At 36.2% G+C, this 24260-nt stretch overlaps 1 protein-coding gene across 1 annotated transcript in view; it reads right to left on the minus strand.

The window, feature by feature from the left end:
• Window positions 1–396: 396 nt before the first annotated feature.
• Window positions 397–24260, minus strand: part of FAP (fibroblast activation protein alpha) — a 71118-nt gene continuing 47254 nt past the window's right edge. Inside the window, exons 17-26 of the mRNA XM_081051199.1 lie at window positions 23232–23279; window positions 18174–18272; window positions 17634–17703; window positions 16692–16886; window positions 12071–12125; window positions 4266–4365; window positions 3160–3224; window positions 2596–2668; window positions 2260–2333; window positions 397–790 (exon numbers count right to left, since the gene is read on the minus strand). Coding sequence (XP_080907325.1) covers window positions 689–790; window positions 2260–2333; window positions 2596–2668; window positions 3160–3224; window positions 4266–4365; window positions 12071–12125; window positions 16692–16886; window positions 17634–17703; window positions 18174–18272; window positions 23232–23279 — 881 coding nt within the window. The 3' untranslated portion in view covers window positions 397–688. The remainder of the gene's footprint in view (window positions 791–2259; window positions 2334–2595; window positions 2669–3159; window positions 3225–4265; window positions 4366–12070; window positions 12126–16691; window positions 16887–17633; window positions 17704–18173; window positions 18273–23231; window positions 23280–24260) is intronic.

Raw genomic sequence — 24260 nt, forward strand, 5'->3', positions numbered from 1 at the left:
CCATTACTAATTCTAAGAAGGGACATAAAATAGGAACATTTCCAAATCTGAAGCATTTCTTGAAAGGAGCCTGAATTCTGACTTTATCATTATCTAATGCTTTTGGCAATGCTGAAGACATCATCTGGGGGAAATTTAATAAACGTTTCTTGGAGGGACAGCATGGAGTGCAAACATCAGGGTGTCTCTATAAAATGCATCTCAGACTTGATTTCTGAATACTCTGTTGCGTACTTTGATCCAGGATTTGGAGTTCTAATTACAAAACTCCCAAACTGCTTCTAGATTCTTCTCCTGGATGACCACCCTAATATTATTCATGCACTTGCCTAGCCCACATACTTCTTCCTGTGATAGATTCTGGAAGCTGAAATCAATGAACACAGACAAAATAATAGCACTTTAACTTCTGACTTTATTGTTTTTTTTTCCCCTCAAATAAACAGGTGATAAAATATTATGTCCAAAGCAAAAGGCATGACTCTCTTTTCTCTTGCACAGAGTACCAGAAAATGTAAACAATATTTTGGTTGAACTTCTCCTCCTAATTTTTTGCCAGCCATTCAAGCAACATTCCTTTGTTTATTTATACCAACATTTAACAGCATAAAGAGTAAAACAAGCAAACAGTCTGAGGCATTTATCTGAAGTGTTCAGATTGTGATACAGACTTACATGGACATGGTTTTTAGTCTGACAGAGAAAAACATTGCTTTAGAAAGTGGGTCATGTGGGTGTATAAATGCTTCGTGGACAGGCCGGATATGCCATGGTTCTGGTCAGAGTACCACTGAAACACAAAGGGAAGAAACCTGCTTTATTCCTGCAGCCACACAATGCATCTGTCTTTGACTTTTTTATGCGCTCAGGACCTGATAACTTTTCTAATATTATGGTTGAAATTCTACCTAAGAACACTCAAATAAACACATTAGTATACATGTAAACATTTGGAGCAGGAAGATTTAAAGATCTTCAATTAACCTTCACTGCTCTTTCATAGTCTTTCAACTTATTTTTTAGCTCTTGGTGGCTAAGTTTTCACAGCAGCCATCATCCTGGGGAATCAGGAAGCAGGCATGGGTTCCAGAGCTCATATGCTGGGTCTTTTACTTTGCATCTCTGGAGCTTGGTTTCCTTATTTGTAAAATGAGGGGGTTGATTTTGATTTTCCCTAAGGTTTCTTCTAGCATAAGCATTCCATGAGGCTTTTAGCCTCTGACTCTAATTCCTCTTTGGTGCAAAAAATCCACAGCACATAAAACCATAAACATCCTTTGTAGGAGTTAAATATAGTATCATTAAAAAAAAAAACAACAGGAATATGGTATCATAGATTTAAACTGTATTGTTGGAGAGATCAGTGAGATTATTGTTTTCACTGAATAAGTGGCTAGTGGTCATCATGTAACTCTATAAACTTATAAGTTGTATTTGCTTTGAGGGGGTCACAATCAATAGAAACCCAGAAAAATTTCACCTGACCCTTTGTACATTGTTCTAAAAAAAAAAAATTCAAAAAGATGGGGGTTTCCTTTTCTGAGTTCTTGCTCAACATAAGCAAGTGAGGGGGAATTTATGCTCCCCAAAGAGGAGGGAAGGTAGCTATTAGGGACTGTCTCCTTTACCTTGGTTTTGACGCATTTTCCTCTGTTTTCATTTCCCACTCCTCATGCAACCTGGATTTTACAGTTAGCTCATTCATTCATTCATTCATTCATTCACTCAGTACAAATAGTTGAGTCTGTGGTGGACCAAGCATGTGCCAGGCACTGAGAACATATAGATGAAAGGATTCTGTAACTCTGAGTGGGACTGTGTGACTTCAGGGAGCCGCTGGGGTCTCTGATAACAGATTACATTCTGCAATTGCATCTTACTGAATAAACGGAATTTTCTGGCTACTTTGGGATGCCCAGGTTTTGTAGGGACTCTTAGCACACAGCTATACTTACATACATTGGGTCACAGAACTATTGGATGTGGGAGCTAGAAAATCATCTAATCTCATAGATGCCTTTATTTTATACTCATATACGACTCAACTGCAATCACCAGAGGGGGCATGGCTTGCTTAGTGTCCTTCAGGGAGTTAACAAAAGATCAAGATTCATTTGCTCATGGTATACCTACTGTACTCTATAGTCTCTTTGTCAGGTTTTAGTAAATAAATAAATAAATTAATTAATTAATTTAAAAAGTCCTCTTTTTAGTTTAGGGTTCTAAAGCCGAGAACATGAGTAAAACGAAATTATATACCATTGCCTGGAAATCCACTTGTGCATTAACCAGAGCTTTAGCAATCTGTGCTGAGTTTTGAAAGTGCACATTATCTGCAACAAAGAGAGAGAGTTAAAGTGCTGCTAAATACCAGAAAGCATGGAATGACAATGTACTGCCTGGAAATGAACACCAACAATTATCTAGTCATGCCGTTGACATTGTCAGCAGTGAGTAATCACACTCGTTTATGGAAATGTCCCTGACTCTTAGGTACTGACCCTGAGTACAGGCATAGGAGGAAGCTTAATGTTTCTTAAACAAAGTGATGCTGGCTCAGTATTTTTATGTGTAAGAGTCTTGCTTAAACCTCACCATCTGCTGTTCCGTGGATGAGAAGATAGTCTACATTTCTGAAATATTCTGCTCTTGCCATCACAGTTGAATTCTGGAAAAGAGGAAAAATTAACATTTTAGTTGCTGCAAGTTCTAATAGAAAACTAGCTAAATCATTGTGTAATGGACTTAGCACCAATACTGAAATTATGTATTGCTTTGGTTGATAAATATTTAAGAGTCAAAGCAACACATTTTCTTCATCATTTGCATTACTTCCATCTGATTCTTAGTTTGAAAAACTGAAAGTTTATGTGTCATATGTTACATATGAGTGAGACCTTAGGCATAAATGATGCCCGCTCAAGCTGTGTAAGGTTTGGGGGTGGGAAGAAGGAAGGAAAAAGAGAGAATAAAATCCAAAAGGAGTAAGTTCGTTTCTAGTGAGGTGTTTTACAGCTAACAAAAGATCATCACATTTGTTTGGGAACCTAGCAAAAGTCCTCCCCCCACACACACACAAAAAAAGTTGCATGACTGCTTTAAAATTATTTTGCACATTTGAGATAAATTAATGACCTAAATAGAACAGAACATGCTTACTTTATAGTGCTCGAGATTATCATCCTTTGTTGGGAGACCCATGAATCTCTCTGTGTAGATAGATGCTATAAAATATATAAGAATAGGTTGTTTGCATATAATATGTATCATCTCATTAACCAAGGAGACCCCCTAGATTGATAACGGCTCCTCAATTCTTCCCCATGCAGCTGCTGAGGAAGGTCCTTGCTTTCCTTTACTGTAATGCTCCATCCAAGTCATTTGCTTTGCAATTTGCCTCACTAGGGCTAGAAAAGTAATGGAGAAGGAGATTATGGAAATGGGAGCAACTGTCAATAGAAAGTGTTGATTTGTAGCTTTTTCATTTCTACCCAAAGCACTTCAGTTGAAGGAATGTTGAGATAGAATGGCCCTGTGGAATGACCTCATTTTATTTTAAAAGAAATCACAAAGGCAGCCACCTGTGTTAATTTCACTGGTGTCTTAATCTGGGATGAAATATATCCCCCAAATGCTCCTCCCCTAGCATACATAAACTTTTTTTTTCCTGAATAAAGATTCCCTACAAGTTACAATTGTCTCGTTTCTACTCCCCAAAAGGGAACGCGAAGAGGATCTGATGAAAGCTAATTTTTGTACAATTTTTATAGTTAATTCCAAATAATCATCCTGCGTTGATGCTAATCATAAATAGGCACCCAGGGGAGGTGTACTTCTCAACAAATTTTTTTATTCTCTGATCTCTGGAGCAATGGATCTGGCAGCTACAAATTGTGGTGTGGAGGCAAATTACTTGGCCTAGGTCTGACTTTGCATAAGATGTGTTTAAAAGCCAGGTGTGCTGCAAAGATGTACCTGCAGAAACACAGAGTTAGCTCTGATTTTTAAAGGTTCGGTTCAGCAGGGGTTCTGGAGAAAATAAGATATACTGGATTTTGGAAAAATCCTTCCTCACTCTTAAGATTTCTTTGATTGTTACAACATGATTGTCATGAATCATATAAATAGACTCGTTTATAGATTATATTTTCCCCACTGATTCTGGGGTGAATTTTACTGCATGATTTGTTTTCCTAGCAACCTCAAATATAAAGTAATTATGTGTTAAATGTTTTCACAGCAACATTTATGAAATGTTTCCATACCGTAATATTCCCAGCTGGAGACTGGAGCTACTGCTATCCCACATTTAAAGAGACCAGTTCCGGATGCAAGGGCCAGCGATGAAACATAACCTCCGTAGGACTGTAGAGACATTGTTATGAGTTAGTCCCACATTTACCTTAATAACTCTTCTCCATATTTTTACAGCAACTTGATTCACTATAAGGGCTGATGGGAGATGGGGGACACAGGGTAGATTAAATGTCTACCTTGCACCCTTGGCAGCAAGCTCCATCAGACGTAATAGTAATTCCACTCCCAGAAAAGTATAAACATATGGTGTGCTGATCAGAACATGGTAGGAACAGTTTAAGAGATGGATATAACTGCAATTTTTCAACAAAAAATTATCTTTTTTTTTCTCCTCTATATTTTTTCAACCAGGACCTTGTTAGAGCAAAAACAGGATTTTACTTGAAAGAAACGTACCAAAAAAAGGAGATTATTCCCAAAATGTAAATGCAAACTACTTCCAACAGTTTGCAAAAGTCCTATGAGGCAGAACTTGTATCTGTATATTTACTTATTTTCATAACAGAACATCAAGGGAAGGACATAAAAACCTTCTCGATAGTTTAAGACATGGCCAGGGTTTTTGTATAATGCAGTGCTACATATTGTGTTTTAAAGATTTCTGGCAAAGCCGCTCAAAGGAGGAAAAGCCATTGGTGTCTAAAAAATTACATACCATCCCACAAATTGAATGAAAAAACAAAGAAATACAAAAGGGAATACAAATTGTAAAATCAAGGGTAGGTTTAGCTTTCACCAGTTTTCTTCCCCTAGGATCGATAGGTAGTTCAGAAATGTGACCCTACTAGCAAAAGGAGATGCCTGCCCATGTCACTTGGAAATCTGAACTTTTTCCTAAAAATGAAGGAAGGAACAGAGCATCACAAAAAGGCTGCATCTTTCCCTGTAAGGCATATTTGGTCTGTATAAACATGCTAGGAGAGAGGTGCTTCTCCTGGGAACATGGATTAAGCTGTGTTCTGGGACATAAACTTCCGAGAGTGTGTGCTAGACTAGGAAGTGATTCTGATTAGGAAGTGTCTATTCTTGCCCTAACATGGAGGCAGCCCTATAAATGACAGTGCGACTCTCCAATTAAATGTGAGTCCTGTTTTTAAAATCTTAGTACCACAACATTGTGGGAATCAGTTCCCTCAAGTGAGGAGAAATCATATCACCTTTTGAAACAGAAAAGTCAGTCTTTAGAGAGAGTGAAAGAGTGAGAGTGCGAAGGAGAGCTCAACAGAGCAAGAGAGACAGACAGACAGACATGGTGATGGCAGCAGGTCAGTGGCAGGGGTCTATTCTTAATCCATGAAATACAGGAAACGGGGGAATAAGTTAAACGATCTTGCTGAATTGAACAGTTAAAGGAAGAATTCTCTAACTAGTTTACAGTTTTATGTTTCCAGCTCTGGGGGATTTTATTGAGGACCTTGGCCCCAAAACACAGAATAAAAGAGGCAGCTTGGATTATTATACCGTGAACTTTTTGTTACACTTGGAGGAAAACGAAAACGTTTTTTTGATAGAGGAAAAATACATTTTAGAAACAGAAGAAACATTTGGGCTTCAAAATCATTTTAGTGAGTGAAAATTCTCTGTCAGGTTCAAACTTTCACCTATAATGTCAAAATAATTTGTTCTGATAAATACGTTAGCAACAACTATTACCGAAACAGAAGATCTTTCCTTTCTTCTTAATGTTAGGTTCAAAGGAGAGTAGAGGGAGCTTGAGTCTTTTAAAAAAATTCTTATTGTTTATGGTTTTATTGGAAAAGTGTGTTTACTGCAAATAACAATACTGGATCCTCCTTCTCTTCTCCTATGCTCCAGAAAACGAAATAGCACAAAGTGAGATTTCAAATTGAGAGCATTTTTAAACATTTCTGTTCAAAATCTTAGGAATTATTAATCTGTAACCTCTCAGTGATTAGATAATAGGGCTTTGTCTAAATAAAATTTTCATGTTTTCAGGATGGATACAAACTCTCCCCGAGAATTTGTAAGAACAACACTGCTGGAGCAGCTGCACAACAAAGGAAAGAGTACTTTAAATACTCAGGAAGCTTAGAAAAGCTATTCCTATTGTAGAAACGAAGAGGGAAAAAAAGCACCCGAGTTAACTTTTTTCTGCTCTCCCATGGGTGGGGCTCCAAGGCAGAGTGGGTGGCTGCCGCAAGAAAAGAACCCACGGAGCAGATTGGCCATGAGAATTGTAGAATTTTGTCCTTTGCACTTAGACGCTTTGCCATTTTGCTTAAATGAAGGATATCTTTAAAAACATTTTTAGAAGGGCACAGAATTTTGAGGGGTTTATAGAACACTCTTATATGAGCTGTAATGCACATTGGAACATTTTACCTACAGGCAGTAATAATAAGGAGCTAGTGTTTGCATGGCCAAGGTTATTGCAAAGGTCTCTGTGGTCCCATGCAACGTGTCATCCTTCTTCTACCTCACACCTCTGCCTTGCTCATTGTTCTTTGAACTTCTTTGAACAATCCAAGCATGTCTAGCCTCAGGACATTTGCAATGCCTCTACCCTCTGCCTAGATTGCTCTTTCCCCAGAAATCAGTATAGGTTACTTTCTCCTCATTTCAAGTCTGAATTAAAAAAAAAAAAAGTCTCACCTGTCCTTCTCATCAAAAATTCCACCAACCCTGCACCATGTTCCTTTCTTGTTTTGATTTTCTCATGGTGCTTATCATTGTTTAACACCCTAAACATTTTACTTATCTTGCTTATTGTCTTTCTCCCAACCATTCCCAAAGCCATAAACATAGAGATTTTTATCTGTTTCATTCATGAATGTATCCCCAGCACTGAAAATATGACCTGAAACACAGTAAGAATAGCATAAATATTTGTTTAACATATGGCTTTCTTATTAACTCATCTAACCCCTCATAGTGACTTAGTGAGGAAATTATGGTTAAATTTCATGATGAGGAAATTGAGGCTTAGAGTAAACTTAGAGTATTTACAAAGTCAGTAAGCAGAAGAGCTGGGATTCAACCCCAGGACATCTAACTCTGCAACCTCTGCAATATCCTCTACATCCCTCTATGAGAGCAACCTCTTTGGAGAACTTTAAGTTTTGAGTCTAATATAGTCTCATTAGAGGTGCATTTGTCCTACTTTTCCATAGTTGATCACACATGGCAATTCAAATTGCTTATAATTAGTCACTGGAGGAGAAAGGAACTAAGATTAAATCATGAACTAATGCTTATTCAACACCACCTGGCTAGGCCTATATTAACAAAGCAAAGCCCATAAATGAGGTTGTTATTCTAATAATTTAGGCAAAACCCCCACTGCTCTTCAATTGTCAGAAAATAATTGCTTCAATTTTACTTCCCTAAACCTAAAAACCCTAAACCAGGGTTTTGCAACCTCAGTGCTATTGACATTTTGGGCTGTATAGTTCTTTTTTTGGGGGGGGGTACTATGGAATATTTAACAGCATCTCTGGCCTCTACCTGCTAGATGCCAGTAGTACTCCCCCAGTTGTAACAACCGAAAATGTCTCCAGACATTGCCAAACGTCCTCTGAGGGACAAAATTGCCTGGTTAAGAACCATTGTCACAACAAACACTTACTCAGCATAGTGCTGGGTGCACAGTGGATATTGAACAAGCTGCTAAAAACAGGGCTACTAAACTTTGGTGTGTGAGCTGGAAAATGAAAAGGTAAGATAAAAATGCCGGCTCTCCCCTTCTTAATCTGGATAATGGAGGGAAATGTGGGATCGGCAGCTTATTGACCATAAAAAAATGTGTGGTTAGCTATAATGTATTTCTCAGACCACTAATGTGTCTAACACTTCATGGAAACAGATACTTTCTTCCCTGATATGGAACACAATAATTGCTGAATAACCTTCATGGTCATTTTCAATATCTTCTTCTTTCCTCTCTCCAGTTTCCCATAGGTCCCTGCTTATTATACTATAAAGGAGCACTCAGAGCTATGACTTCTGCTCACATATTTCAGTGCCTAAATTCATTCCCTTGGTATTTGTTGCCAGTATTTCTGCTCTTCTAGATCTTTGGCCTACTCCCTCCCCTATTCAGCAGCCAAGAGTATCTTTCTAAGACACCATTTCCATTCCCTATTGACTTCCAGAATACTTCTCAAAGAGTTATCCATGGACTCAAAATACATTTTGGTAGTACTGTATTAAATTTACTGTAAAAACATTTAACAGGATTCTTTACTATTCCTTCATTGATCCTATATATACTATCATGTAGAATTTATGATATACCAAATTATTAGACTAGAGAACATTTTCTTGAAAAATTTCCTGGCACCAATAGAACACATTTGGGGGATTATTGATTTATAGGGTTAAATTCAGTTTAAACATCATAGATGTGTGAGATGGCCAAGTATTGTGCTAAACATTTGAGAAACAAAGTTTTTAAAAAAGGCAAAGTCCATTCATTCCCTTGATGAGCTTATGTTCTTGTGGGAGAAACCAACAGATAGACAAGATAAAACATTGTAATTCCTACAAGAGCAGTATAAAGAGCTATAGGAGCACAGAAAAAGTCATATCTGAGTTAGGTCTTAAAGAACAAGTAGGAATTTTCCATTGTGGAGTGAGAAAGAGGTAGGGAATAGAAGAAGAGAATGGACATTGCAGATTCGGGGACCAGGATTTACAAAATCATGGGAACAAGGAAGCACAGACAGCAGTCAAATTATTCATAAGATATGGGGAAAAGTAGAGAAAGATGAGACTGGAAAAGTAGGTTATAACCAGATTGCCAAGGGCCTTTCATGCAAGATAATATGTTTGGGCATTAGTTTGAGGTTAATGTGTAGCCCTATAAAATATATTAGCAGAAAAGCAATTTGGTAAGAACAGTGTTCTGAAACAATATATTCATTGGTAACATTGGAGCTTGTAAAGCCAAAGCAATAAGTCTAGTTAAGAGGCAATTGGAATAGTTAAACAGGTACTACCCAACCTGTGTGGTCCATGGACCAAAAGAATCCACATTATTTGGGTTCTTGCTAGAAATGCAAACCTTTGGGCCCCACCCTGGAACACTGACTCCGAATCCTGGGTGATAGGGCACTGGAAATGGTGTTCTTACAAGTTCTCCATGTGATGCTTATACAAGCAAAAGTCTGAGAAACTATGGTCAAAATTACATATGAAGAACCTTGAACTATGGTAATGTCAATGGGGATGATAAAATGGATTTCGATGTTTGAAGATAGAATTGACAGAATGTATTAACCGACAGAAGGTTGGAATTAGGGAGCAGAGGAAGTTGAAAATAGCTCTGAACTTACTACCTTGGGTGACTAGGTGTGTGGTGAGGTTCTTAACATAGATCAGGACGTGTTTTAAAGTAAACTATGACAAGCCTAGCTTGTGCAAGTTAAGCCTGAGGCCCCTGTAAGACATTTGGAAGAGGTGATCAGGAAGCATTTGAAAGGTGGAGCTCTGAAGAGAGATTGGGGCTAGTGGCAGAGATCTGGCAGCCATCAATAGCCTTGAAACCACGTGGGTTTCCCCAAGGAAATGAGGAGGAATGAGAGCCAAGGCAAGATCCAGAAAAATTGATATTTAAAGAGTAAATGGAATGTAATGATTATAGAGACATAGAAAAATGAGAAGAGAAACGTGTCACAGAGCCATGGATAGGGCCCACTCTCCTTTATGGCCTAAAAGGACTCTTGTTTCCTGGATACCTACCTACCCAGACTCATTTCCTATACCTTCTTCACCATAGGCTTATACTTCTGAAATTTGACATTCTTAGTCAACTCAGAGTCTCCCCACATGCAACACTCTTTGTTACCTCAGGACCTGGGCAATGTTGTCTTCACTCTGCCTGGAGTGCCCTTTAATTAACCTCTCTTCACCAAGCTCAAACGCTACCTCATTTCTGAATCTCCCCTTAGCTGCCACAGACAGAATTAACCATTGTTCTCCCTGGTGCTCTCTACAAGTAACATCTCTCTTAACACTTAGAACATTTCATGAGAAATTCCTTTTTTTGCTGTCTATTTTCTCTACTAGAGGTCCAGGGTGACAACTTTCCCATCTTTTCATCTCCTAAAGAACCTAACATAAAACCTAGTTGTACATGGATGAAAATTTTGTACATTGATGAAAGAATGAATGAGCCAATGATAAGATGAATGGATTAATAAATAGGGGTTGGTCTTAAAGAACTGATAAAAACAGGACAGTATTAAGGTCTTTTTCCTTCAGGACCTTCTGGGTTCTTCTGCTGATATAGGGGCTGCTCAAGTGTTGTATCCATTAGAGTTCATTTATTATTTTCTTCTCCCACATATGCTCTCAGGGTTTACCTCCCAATCACCACCATGCTGGAAAGTAAGCAATAAAGGGGGCCTAAAATACTATTTCTTCCAGAAGCAATTGTATAGACATGGTGAGAATCTCTTATTGAAAAAATTCAGACTGATATAGATGTATTTTTGGGTGATGAGTAGGTTCCTTAAATCATCCCACTTAGGTGGTTCTCTACCAAACTAATACTTAGAATGTTCCAAAAATGAAATAAAAAAATTCCACTTTATGGTTATTTCAAAGCCTGCAGGAAAAGCAAAGTAAAAAATCTCTAAGAGAAATGTTAATGCTTATATGTAAGTGTTCAGCTTGAAATTTGAATCTTTCAAGGATTTACTTTAGGAAATTTCATAAAAAGGGATTGTAGGAAAAGTCTTATCTGAAATATTTCACTATAAAACATTTTCTTTCTACCCTTTAAATTCCATTCTGTTTTAGATATTTAATATTTGATAGTTTTAAGAAGGACCAAATGGCTTGAAGTAACAACTTTCCACAAATTCCTAACAGCTCTTCATCTGGTCACTGAGCTGAGAGTTGAGCTGAATCCTGCAGATTCCCTTCAATATTGGGTTTCATTCCCTCCGTTTTGTGCAGACTGCCCTCAGAGACAAGAGCCAAGAAAAACAACCCAAGCACAAATGGCTGCAAATTGACTTGCAAATGTACAAATTCAGACCAAAAATTGAAACAGGAAATCTTTCTTGAAGGGTAATTATCATAATTTATAATGGGCAAGTCTAAATCCTTTCCAGTATTTCTCTAAACTTTCCAGTGATTTTTTATTGCCCATGACTGATACCTTTCGCTACTTCCTTTTAATGTGTGTTTTAAAGACCTGCACAGTTCCTCAGACATGGGAAATTATCTCCATGAACTAAAACTAAGAAACTAAATAGACCTCTTTTTAGTTAGCACAAATTAACATTAGGTCTGCTCAAAAATTTAAAAAAAATTGATTCACCTTCTCAAAAAAAGAAAATCAAAACAGTTAACATATGATTGAGATAGGCTAGGTACTAGGGGATTTATATTCTGAAAGTTTCTGCAATTTCAAACTTTAATTTAGCTTTTCATAAAAAATGAAATGATGAAATATAAAGATATATATTAACTCTAAAATAACAAAGGAAATTAAACCTTTGATGAATATGGTTCAGTTCAGTATACTATAATCTAATACAAAAAAATTAAGTGAAAATGTATCAATTAAGAGTTAATTTGCTATAAAAGAAACTAAATGATTGAAAAAAAAGAAACACTTATAGCCATCACTTTAAAGCCCAGATTATTCAAATTGACTGTTTCCAATGACAAATTCAATTATATTGCAACATTAACATTTCATGAGAAACCTTATAAGCGAACAATTTAGAAAATGATGATTGCTGAAATGAATAACAGATATAAAACATATAAAACAACTCACCCAGCCCCATATGGCTATTCTTTTTTCATCAATGAAACCCATTTCTATGAATTTTCTAAAGTAAAAAACAAATTTTTAGAATTTTAAGTGTGTACACATGACATTTACTTCATTACACAAGCATATTTAATCCAAAGATTTAATAGAAATGCTGTATTTTCTTTGTTTAAACACATGCATAATCACACTACATTTACAAATAATTAAAATAATATTATCATGTTTGCTGCAAAGGATAAAAGGATCCTTTAGACTCTACTATATATCTATTGAATAACGCTTTGCTGGCTTGGAAGGCCTCCTATCTTAATTGTGTGGGTGAGTGACTTGGGACCAAGACAGCTCAAGACATAGGCTCATAGAAAGACGAGAAGTAATAGCACCAGGACTAGGGCCAAATTCCCAAATCCCCAGCATTTGAAAGAAAGGTTTTTGTTGTTGCTGTTTTAAATTTTATTAATTTCTCATGACCTTGTTTACTTAGATGTTAAATGATAATCACCATCTCATTTTTGGTCACATCCATCCGTGGAAAAACATCTATCCCTCTCCGATTTCATATTCAGTTACCCTCAATTTATCATGGTACGAACAATTATGTTTCTTTTAGGATACAGATATGATTCAACAATCACAGAAGAGTCTCCATTTGAAAACTATTTGGAAAATAAATCTCTCTTTAGAAGCAAGAGGCCACACTGAAGGGCAACCTTTAAAAAGTCATGGGAAGCCCTCAGAAGTGTAACTTCGCAAAGTTGGTACAAAACAAGAGTGTTTTAGGCTAATTGATTCCATGCTCCTTCGAAGGCTGGTGTTTCAGAGTCATTGTGATTTATTTTTGAAAAGGTTTGATAAAAACGCAAGAAACGCTGAGACAAACAGAAGCAGTAGAAGACAAAACCAAAGTAGAGGTCTGCATACAACAGTAACAGGCCTGCATACAACCAGGAAGGGAGGAGACAAAAATGACAAGGCCCTGAAAAAACACTGTTTTTTAGTTCCCTTCAGTTATATTAATGCTCTTTCTGACTTGTCTCTGGAAGCAGGACAGAGTGATGTTTATTAGTTAAAAGACTGAGTTTCTTAAAGGGATTCCACAGCAACCATTTTGCTCATTCCGTTGATTTGACGTGAATGTTTCTGATTTATACAGAAGTTGGGAAAATGCATGGGACAAACAAATGGAAAGAAGTCCAATCAGTCACAGCTTACCCCACACTGATTCTGAGGAACATTGAGGAGTCTATAAGGAAGAAATGCAGTAGCACATGGAAAGTTGCTACCTGAGTGGATGCCGTTCATGGCAAAGCAGAGAAAATGTGCAGCAAATTGTGTGGCATTTCGGCAATTCTTACACAAACTTCAAAAACCAAATGAAAGAAGAAAAGGTTCCCTTTTTTTTGTTAATAAAAGTAAGCTTGCCGCTAGTGCTTGAAGACAGTTCTGAGCCATAAAATCAATCGTGATTTTATGATCTCCCAGAAACTAGCAATCATATTGCCTTGTATCTGGGGTAAAAGCAAATAACAGGTGATACATGGGAACAGGAAATTCTTAACAGCGCCCTTCCTAGGTTTATACTGAAATGATGACATTTACAGGAAGTGATAGTGCAATAGTTAACATGGAAATGAAACATTAACACTTAATGTGGCAGGACTAGGTTAAAGGTTACCTAGATTACCTGAGCACTTTGAAACAAACAAGGCTCTATAAAATTTACCTCCAAATTCTGAAGAGCTTCCAGGAGGGTTATCAGAAATACTGTTGATAATGTGGTTAAATCAACAAAATATTAGCAAGAAATGGAAAAGCATGTTTTTCTCATTTTGGATGCTGGACTGAACTTTACAACTTTTCTCTCATAAAAATGGCCCTAGACCAAAGGTCAACTTAGAATTCTAGTGATCATGTATTATTCTATTTTGGAGATGTTCTTATTGATACCATGTATGATGTGATATATATATTTTCTCATATAATTCTTCCTTACCACTAACCCTCAAGTTATATAAAATTTAAAAATTGTGGAAATGTCAAAAATGCCAAATATACCCCAAATGAGTTGACCCCATAACTACTATAGTTTTATTGGTCTCACATACGTACCACTTTCAGAGAAGCCCAAAGAAAGCAGGTCCTAGTTTCACTTATTCTTTGACCTCACAAGCATCTCCTTTGAAACATTTCTTTTGTATAGTCAAAAGTTGTGAGATTGTGTGGCTTCTTTTTATTGTTTATTCTGCTTTTCTTTGTCTGAATCTATTTATTAACCTAGTATTTACTGTTGTTTCCAAACATGTACGTATGATTTTCTTTTGGCATGTAAAAAATATAGCCAGATTGCATTTTTTATAAGAGATTCAAGGGGACACATTTCATTCTTTTAGGGGAGGTAATTTAAAAGGTACTACAGAGGGATTACAATCCTAATTTCCTAGGTCAGATATTTAGTGTCTGATTCCCAAAATGTACCCCTTTAAATTTATGTATTTATTTATTAAATGTTATTAAATTTATTTGGGTGACTTTGGTTAATAAGATTATGTAAGTTTCCAGTGTACAATTCTATAATACATTCTCTGTGTTCACTACACAAAGTCCTAAAACACTTCTTAGGGAGATGTAATTGAATTGCTCCTAGGATGATCATTATAAATATATTCTTTTTAGCTTTTGTTTTCTCAAAGCACGGGGTTCTAAGACTTCCCCTTCACTTTTGCAGAATGGTTTTAAGCAAGCCAAGGCCAGCCTCAACTGGCATCTTCACTGTTGCATATGTGCTTTGTGTGGGCCACATAGCCACCCCTTGTTCGCTAGGGTGTTTACTGAAAGTTTTATTGAACAGCAGTGCTGTCCCTTCAGAATGCAGGTGGGTTATCCACTTTACAAAGATTGTAAGTACACTGAGAGTAGAGATTGTAAACCGCACGATTTTATACAGAGTATTGCAATATCATATTGTCATATTTTGTTGTTATTGATAAGTTGTGATGATGAAATGATGATGATGAGGTAGTTTTTTTTTAAACCAATGCCAAAGCAAACCACTTTTTAGCTCTATGTATTTTGGAAAAGATGTAATTGAATTACAAATGAGGCATAATGTATATCTCTGTCTTTTGATGTAGTCCCAGGATTACATGTCCTTGGTGTTTATTGCATGGTTTAAATACAAATAGATGTGACTACAGTGTCAAAAAAAAATCCTTAAATGATTAAGTCTAACAATTGTTTCAACATTTCCAAAAAGGTGCAGCTCAGTCTTTGTATGAGAAATTGATCTCATGGGGGAGTGTTTCTTTGAACTATCTCTCCCTCAGGCAGAAGACTCTCCCAAACATGTTACTAGTGGAAAGGTCAAAAGTCTGGATCAGTAAGAAAGATGAAATTTCCTACAAGTTAGGTGTGAATGATGCTTACAGATTGTGCAGTGTTATTTGATAATCTGCTTATTGATTTATCATCTTTTATTCAAACGGATTTTTTAATCAGATATTTTTTGTGTGCTTTTATATCACGGTTCACAGAATGGAAGAAAAAACTTGAAAACATACGGGCTATGATTACTTTTCTATTTTTAAAAATAATTACTGTGAGTCTAAACTTTTGCTTTGATTAGAGACAAAAAATACAGAGAAGTGTTGTCTGGGCCTGGCTCCTAGTTGTGAAATACAGTATGTGTTGTACACACTGCCTGGAAATCAGTAACTGTTAATGACATTAAGATGATAGAAAAAATGTACCACTGAATTTTCTAAATTGCTCTTTGCTGTGAAACAAGGTTTGACATTTAGCTGTCACTCAAACATCCACATCCACGACTAAGAGGGTAATTAGCCAGAGTTAGCTTTTACGTTTATAAAGTACTAGTCTCTAACTTTGTCTACTCACACCATAACAGAAACCCAACAATTACAGAAAAATCCTGAAAAGTCCTGAATAGTGTTTTCAAAAAAGCAATTATTTTGGTGACTATGAACTTTTTGGTTTAGGAAAAGATGATTGAGCCATAAATTGTGATTGAGAATGTAGTTGGGAAGAACTCAGATTTTGAATGTCTTTCCTCTAAATATTTTCATAATATAAATTATATTACATAAAATCATTGTTTTTTTGTCAAATGAAAATAGGGAAACACTTTCATGCTAACATAGCCAAGCTTCACAACTAGATTAATTACAAATAAATGCTTAACATCAATGAGTATACAGTGCTAATGAAACCTTGAACCATTTCTAAGGCTCAAGGTAAAACCCACAATGCTTGAGCAAATTCAGCTGTTTGGTTTCCTAAATACCATCCCTAGAGTTATATATATATTTTGGTAATTGTAAACCATGTTAATAAATGAAAGGATATTACAAAGACTGAAACATCCAAAGAGAGTCTTTGTAATTTATCACTATAAATCAGTTTTCCACACATTTATTAGCTCTTTTCCATGAATATTTTTTTCTCATAATGGGCACAAATAGCCTTTTAAGATTAATGATAGCTTTAGATGAAGTTAGAAAAATAGACATTCTAAAAAGAATTAAGTCATTAAGGATGAGAAACCCAATAGTGGTTGTGTGATTTTGTTGCGTGTCAATTTCTGTTTGAATGCAAAGGTGCTCACCTGACAGCTGTGATCTGGTCCTCAACTTCATAAACACCCAGCTTTCGATATACTGCATACAGGTGTTTGTCACCTTGAAAAGCTGTTCCTCGACCATCCACCAAGGCAATGACTATCCCTTCCTTACTTGCAAGATAAGATATCCAACTAATAGCAAATACAGACCTTACACTCTGACTGCTGGGACCACCATACCTAAAGACAAAGAAAAGAAAATATGGAATCTCTGATTCCTTTGTAAAATTCAACTTCCCATCATGGCCAAGAATTGCTTTTAGTATTTCCCAGTACATTTGTATGATAAAATTTCTATAACAGTGGCATTAGAACTGGCTCAAAATCAAGAGGGGACCAGGCTTTTCCCAGAGGTTTATTACAAGGAAGTTGTTTTGGGACACAGCCTCTCCCATTCCCCAAAACGGATACATCTAGGGTTGGCATTTCAAGGAATATGTGTGGGTTTTTCGTCATTTCTGCCACCTGCCACTTGCTAAAAGCAGACATAAGATATACTAAAAAAATGCATGGTGTTTTAAGCAAATTGTGTGTAGGTCAGCACTGATTTTGGGTGTGATTCCACTAAATGTATTCCATTCCCTTATTTCTTTCTAACTCAATTACATAAGATGTTAAGATGATTTACAATACATTTTTTTTTTTTTGGCTGCAATTTATCTCAAAGGTATTCTGACACATTCGGCAATTTGCCATACAAAGGAAATTCAACACAGCAAATGCAAGCAAGTCCATCTAAACTCTCAAAATTTCCTCAATCTATTTTAAATAGCCATATTTTATTTACTCTGATTAGTTGATAAATATATAAAAACAGCACCAGTAGGAAATTTACTAAGGAGAATGGTTCATTCTATCTCATAAATGTGTACTTAATTCAACATATTTTCAGTAAACACTTTTCACACCAAAGAAAACATTACGTACACTTGAATTAGCAAGGGATACTTCTTTGATCTGTCAAATTGAGGAGGAAGAATCATCTTGTACCATAAAGCTTAGAAAGAAAAAAAAAGAAGAAAAATCTTTATTCCACTATATGCATAGCAGTATTTCTTTTCTTTAATAAGAATATATAACATAAAATCAATTTATAACTAGTAAATTGTTAAGAACAAAGAATATGTTTTAAATTGATTTTTATTGCATATTTTTGTCTAATTTACACATTTTTGGAAATCTTGAATTATTTTTTCCTAGAAGCATATTCTAAAATTAAAATTAGACAAGCTCTTTTTAGAAAGTATCAGACTTGAAATGGAGCTATGGGAAACTATAAGATCAACTCTATTCACAAAGTTATTAAAGATATTTAGTGAAACTCTATTGTTACAGTAAGATTGTTTTAATTAAGATCCTGTAACATTGTGGGATTTGCACTATAATATTTACCCTATAGATTTTTCAAAAAGCAACACAAATATTCAACGGCATGCCTACAAATGAGAAGTTTTTAAAAGATCTTACTAATTTCATCCACTTCAAGTTTCTTTATTTCTTCTTTAGGCAGCTGGATATGTTTCAATGCATTTTCCAATTCCTTGTTTTCTTCCAGGATTTTAATTTCTTAAAAAAATAAAATGTTCATTTTTAATTAGTAGCAAATCAATAAGAAAATTTCTAAAAATTTATTTGGTTTTAATATAGATGAAACTGAAAAGCTATAAGAATTGTTTAAAGAGTTTCATACTGGCAAGTATATTTTTAATCCAGGCTTTAAAACAGATATTATGAAGGACAGCAGTTGTTATCTCTTAAACTGATCCTTGCGGGATCAAAACACATTTTGAGCAGAATCACAGAAACAAAAGCGTTTTATTAAGCCATATTTTCCCATCTCCAACTTCTCTTTTTTAACGTAAAGTCATGACGAGTGACATTACTATTTTTATTTCATCATTCACAAAAAAAAGTAGTAGAAATAAAATCGGTTTCTGAAAACTCAAATTTAAAATAATTATTTATGTAGTTATAAAGTTTGTTTTAAAATTTTCAGTGTGTGAATTCAAATACATTTCTGTGATATTTTAATATCTATTTCTTTCTGAACATTTTGCTATTGTACCTGATTAATATAGTGTATTTTTCCCTTTTTTTGTGTTGACTTACTGTGCATCTTATTTCTTCAAATTCTTTCTCAAGCTAGTTATACATCTTACTAAAACAACAACAATATATGCACACTATAATCTCTTTCTGTCTTAAAGATATTCTTTAAAAAACTGCTGTTTATATTTCAGCTTAGTTATGTTTCAATCTTTGAAACGGAACAAATCCATTCATCTCCTGATGCTGTAGATCGGTTGTATATGCAAATACATTTCTAGTAATAGAAGGCTTTTTGTAAGTTTTATTGTGAACTGGAATTGATACTGGGCATCTTCTTGTAAAAGTTAGACTTTCACATATAATGTAGAGTTTGTAGCTTTAGTTTTTAAAAAGGAGTCTAAATAATTTCTGAAATACGGAGGTTTCTACAATAGACATGCTGTGGACTTCTTGTTTTTGTGCGTTTTAAAAAAGTGGTCCTTGAAGATGGAGAACTAGAGGAGTACTTGTAACTATACTAAGTTTGCCAAACCACTTCCCCTGTAACTTAGTTTTCATATATTCATGGCATTTTGCTCCAGCATAGTATATTTAATCTTAGAACAAAATATATCTGTTTTGGTATAAGTTGTATAAGATACATAGTAAATTTCATTTTAACTTTGGATGATCCATTGGGAGACATACTTGTGTCATCTTAAAAGATAAAACCCAAAACACATACATATACATACACACATACATATACATACATATATACATACATACATGCATATATACATAGAAGTAATATGCAATTCTATGTATTTACAGCCCTTCATTGTACTTATGTGGATTCTGTATGTGGAGCTATCACGGATAAAGGGAATTCTGTGTGGAACATGCACACAGAGTGGCTGCGTTATTTATTTGTCATTATTTTTTTCATCATTTTACCAACAGGTACTGGAAGTCAGAGACAATTCACAAGTGTCATTGCCATATTGGTTTGACTTTCATTCCTTCTCCATTCCATTCTTAGCTATTGAACTTTTCTGATTCATGACTTAATGAAATGCTAAATTTAGTTTAAAAGCTTACTAATGTTTGTCCAGTCCAGGGTTGCATTTTTACGAATGATAGATAAGTGGGCAATTTTTCCGTCACTTGGAGCAAAATAGAAGTGCATAGTGCTGCAAGGAGAGAGAGGGGTGGCAACTGGGCTTTCCTAGGTGACTTTGCTTTGAAAGTCTGTAACGTGGTAGAGGAATGCTACAGTCCAGACTGAATCTTTTAGCTTGTTTCACCATCATCGTATACTCAGTACTCAGCACCTTCAGTGTCTAGTACCTGACATTTAGTATGTGTTCTATATATATTTATACACTTTATTATGGTGAAACCAAGTGGTAAGAATGATGGCTCATGCATGAGATTTTTGTTTAGATCATATTAACAACAATATATTGCTCATTAATTAAATTATGTGAAGAATCTGTAGAAAAGCTGACAAATGAGGTCATTCAATCAATTGGGTAATTTTAATGAACACCTTCTGTGCCCTATGCAACTAAGCCTCAGTGGGGTCCTCGATGTCAAGTGCCAATTCTTCTGAGTTTCTCTGGCATCTGATTCAAGTACTATTTGTTATTTTCAAATGATCTTACCCCACTTTGTAGAGAAACTAAAGTTGTTGTACTGTTTTCTGCAATATCTTCAAACTTTCATATAATTACTTCTTTCATATAATTATTCTTTCATATAAAAATTCTTCATTCTCTTGCATCACAATACCAGAGAATAATCCCCTCACCTGACTCTGGACTCCATCTTTTCCCAACTTCTCAGGACCTGCCTCCTTTATGTCTTCAACCCCTTTTGGTCTCCTAATTTCTTCCATCAGCACTTAACCATGCCCAAATGTTCATCAGCTTTGAAAAACAAAGTTAAACCTTTATCAATCCCTTCCAGACATCATCCCATCTCTTTCCTCTCTGGTCAGTCAGGCCTATTGAAAATACTGTTTCTTTTTCTCTACTATCTATGCAGGCATACATTTACTTCAATCTGGCTTCCATTTCCACTGTTCAACTGAAATGACTCTGATCAAACCAGTGCTAATTTCCCCTTTGCTAAGTTCATTGATTTCATGCAGGTCTCATGAATCACTCTCTGTAGCACTTGACACAGGTCCTCTCCTGCCCTGCCTTTCACAACACCATCCTTTCAAGGTTATCCTCCCCCTTCTGTTCCCTCTTGGTCTCCTTTGCAGGTTCACTTTTCTCTTTCCAGTTTTCGTATTGGTGTGCCACACAGTTTTATTTTAGGCTCACTTTCCACTACCTCCACCCACACTAATTTTTCCCACTCTGCTTTCTCATCCACTTCCATGCCCTTAGTAATCATGTCATTAATGATCATAAATCAGTGACTTCTTAATCATCATCTTCAGTCCAAACTGATCCTCTAACATCCAGATTGAAAACTATGCCACTCCAGGTGGCTCCACTTGGATATTCCATATTGGTACCTCAAACTCAACATTTGAAACAAAATTCATCATTTCCTTCAAAATGTTCTCTCCACTGTGAATCCCCCTTTTCAGTAAAAAGTACCACTATTGTTCCCCTTGACCAGCCAGCCAGACAAGCAGCACCAATCTCTCCCTCATATTTATAAGTCACCAGTTTGATGTAGCTTTCATTGGGAAACATTTCCTAATCCCAAAACTCAGATGATATGCCCTGCTTTCTGTGCTCTATTTACTCTATCTTAATACTTTACCCCACTGTATTGTAACTGCGTATTTACACATTTGCATTCCTCTTTGATCTATAGTCTCCTTTAGGACAGGGAGCATATCTGACCCAGTATCAGGTCATTTTAAGAATCTATTATACAGCATTGTCTGATTTAATGTGATAGGTTCCTAACCAAGGTCTATTGAATGAAGGTTTCTGCCACTAAATGCAATGGAAAAATGGGTAAAAACTACTAATAAATGGGAGACATAGCATCTACTCTAAAAAGTAGCTCCAAACCTTATCTAAGAATTTATTAAAAATACAGTTTCCCTAACCCAATCTAAGATCCACTGAAATGAAATTTCTGGGAAGGGTCTCAGAGTATTTATAATAAACATCTCCAGAGAATTTTATCATTAGACAAGTTTGCAGAACTGCGCTCTAAAAGAATTTGCATTCTATTTGGCAAGTTATAAAACATAAACACATATTACACATGTGAGAGTGACATGAACACTGTACCTATTTGTAAGTATTGGGTGAAGTAATAAAGCTTTATAAGGCCTACAGAAATTGGTGTCCGGGAAAAGAAAAACCGACCTTTATTTTGCAGTCACAGTAAAATGGGAATTAGATATTTATGGTGGTTTTCCATTAAAACAAAAAGTCATAGATTTGAGGGTAGAACTGCTTTAGGTTCTGAAGATTGAGATGAACCAAACTGAGAAATATAATCTGCTTAGTCTTAAAAGTACTTCATTGTTAGACACAAAGTAAAAACAAACAAAAAACAAAACACAAAAACAAAAAACCCCAAAACCAAAACCTTCAAAATGAAACTAAATTCAGAGTCTCATTGTTACAGTGCCTGTCTTGTCCAGAGCTCCTGAACTGATGCTGTTTTTTCTCAGTACCTATTTTCACCTATCCTTGAGCCATTGAGCTGGCTGCCAAACTAATCCCGAAACAGTCTCCTGACTTGTCACCAAAGCTGTCCAGGGATGATTGCAGGCATGAGTGCTGAAGTCCCTCTAGTCACCATCAACTTTCAACCCTATGACATTTTTTAATAGTACCTCAAAAGATAATGAAGAACCTCAGGAACAGTTTCAGGGCAATTATACACTTGGATAATCCTGTTGAGAGCAAAAACGATTATCGTTGATCCGTGAACTAATATTTTTAACCAATATCACAAATACGGGATGGACGAGGACTATCTTGGTAGCAGTTGAAAATGGAAAGAGTCTCCAAATTTCAGGGCATTCATACATGGCAACAATATAATGTTGCTGTTAAAACAGAAAAGCTAGCGTGGTAGTTACCCTCTGCTTTGAACTGGAGTTATGGCTGGAATCTGTCTCCAGTTTGAGATATTATAAAAAATGAAACAAAACAAAAAGAAAAAACAGGAATTCTTATTTGGGAGGGAGGTTGTACTAAATATCCTGTCTCCTTCTAGTTCTAAGCTTCTGTGCTTTTCATAAAGCTGATTAAGAAAGATAGGATTAATCCCTCTGATAAAACTCATCTGTGTTATGCCAGGTTCATACTGTAAATAATTATTAAATTTCCTATAATCAGGTTTCACTCAAAAACTGTCCAAATCTGTGTAATAATAAGTTATAAGATAACAGGATTCCATGACACTTCCCCATGTTGGTGTGGGGAAACTGTCTTGCTCCCTCTAGTGTAGTGTCACTGAGGGTTCAGGATTTCTGCAGACAAGACAACAGCATGGCAGAGAGAATACCTTGATCGGTGTGGCCATCATGAAGGGTGGAAATGGGGAGGCCTGGGCCTGCGCACAAGGGGAAAACAAAAACATGGCTTAGTTTTAAAATAACACTTAATTTGTAATTAGTGTCAAGTTCAAGTACATCTTTTAATTCTGCAGCTATTTTTCCCATAGAGAAGTAAACATCATCTTTAAGTTACATTTAAGCAACACATGAGAGCAGAGCCCCGTCAAAAACCAGATGTGAAAGAGTTAGTTGCCTGTGTACTTTTCCAATATTGGTGCTGAATATTTTGGATCTAATTACACAAAGGGACCCCAGAAGCTGCAGGGGTATATGGCCTTCTGGGAAGATGTCACGCCGTATTGGCCAGTTTTGTCTTTATTATCAGTAACTTTCACCAGTGTGCAGATTGTATTTTCAGTTTGGCTTCGTCGTTCAGTTTATTTGGTGGGTAGAATACAGCATTTTTCTAAAAGTAACTAATACATGAAGAAATAAATTTATATAGGATGTATTGCCCGTTCAAACATGCTGTGGAATGTCACATTCATTAGAAACAGACCCAGAAGAAGTTTTGTGAGCTAGACATTTACTGGGGGTGGTATTAGAATGTGCACCTGTGGGAGAGGGGAGGAAAGTTGGGGCAACAAGGGAAGGTGGTCTTCAGTACTCTCAGAAAGGAGACCTCAGCCAACCCTCCAAGAAGCTCTGGAGCTGGATGGCCTGCAGAGTTGTCTCAAATGGGATAACAGGGCTGGGTTGGACACCCCAGAATGGAGCAGCCAGTGGCTATAGCCTGGGATGAGAGCAATCCCTGCAGGTTGGGTGTGGGCTCAGCTGTGAGCTGTGGGCTGTCGGCCACCAGAACTCTTCAGTAGCTGGTGAAATGAGTGATTCAGTCCTGAAGTTGGGAGGTTTGGGTGGCACAACAGTGTCCACCTATACTCCAACATGGAATTCAGGTTCTCTGTGCAGAAACTGGCTATTTTAACAAGATCTACATATTACTTTCTTAAACTACAGATTAAATAATACCTGGA

This window comes from Rhinolophus hipposideros, assembly GCF_964194185.1.
Source record: "Rhinolophus hipposideros genome assembly, chromosome: 6".
Taxonomy (NCBI): Eukaryota; Metazoa; Chordata; class Mammalia; order Chiroptera; family Rhinolophidae; genus Rhinolophus; species Rhinolophus hipposideros.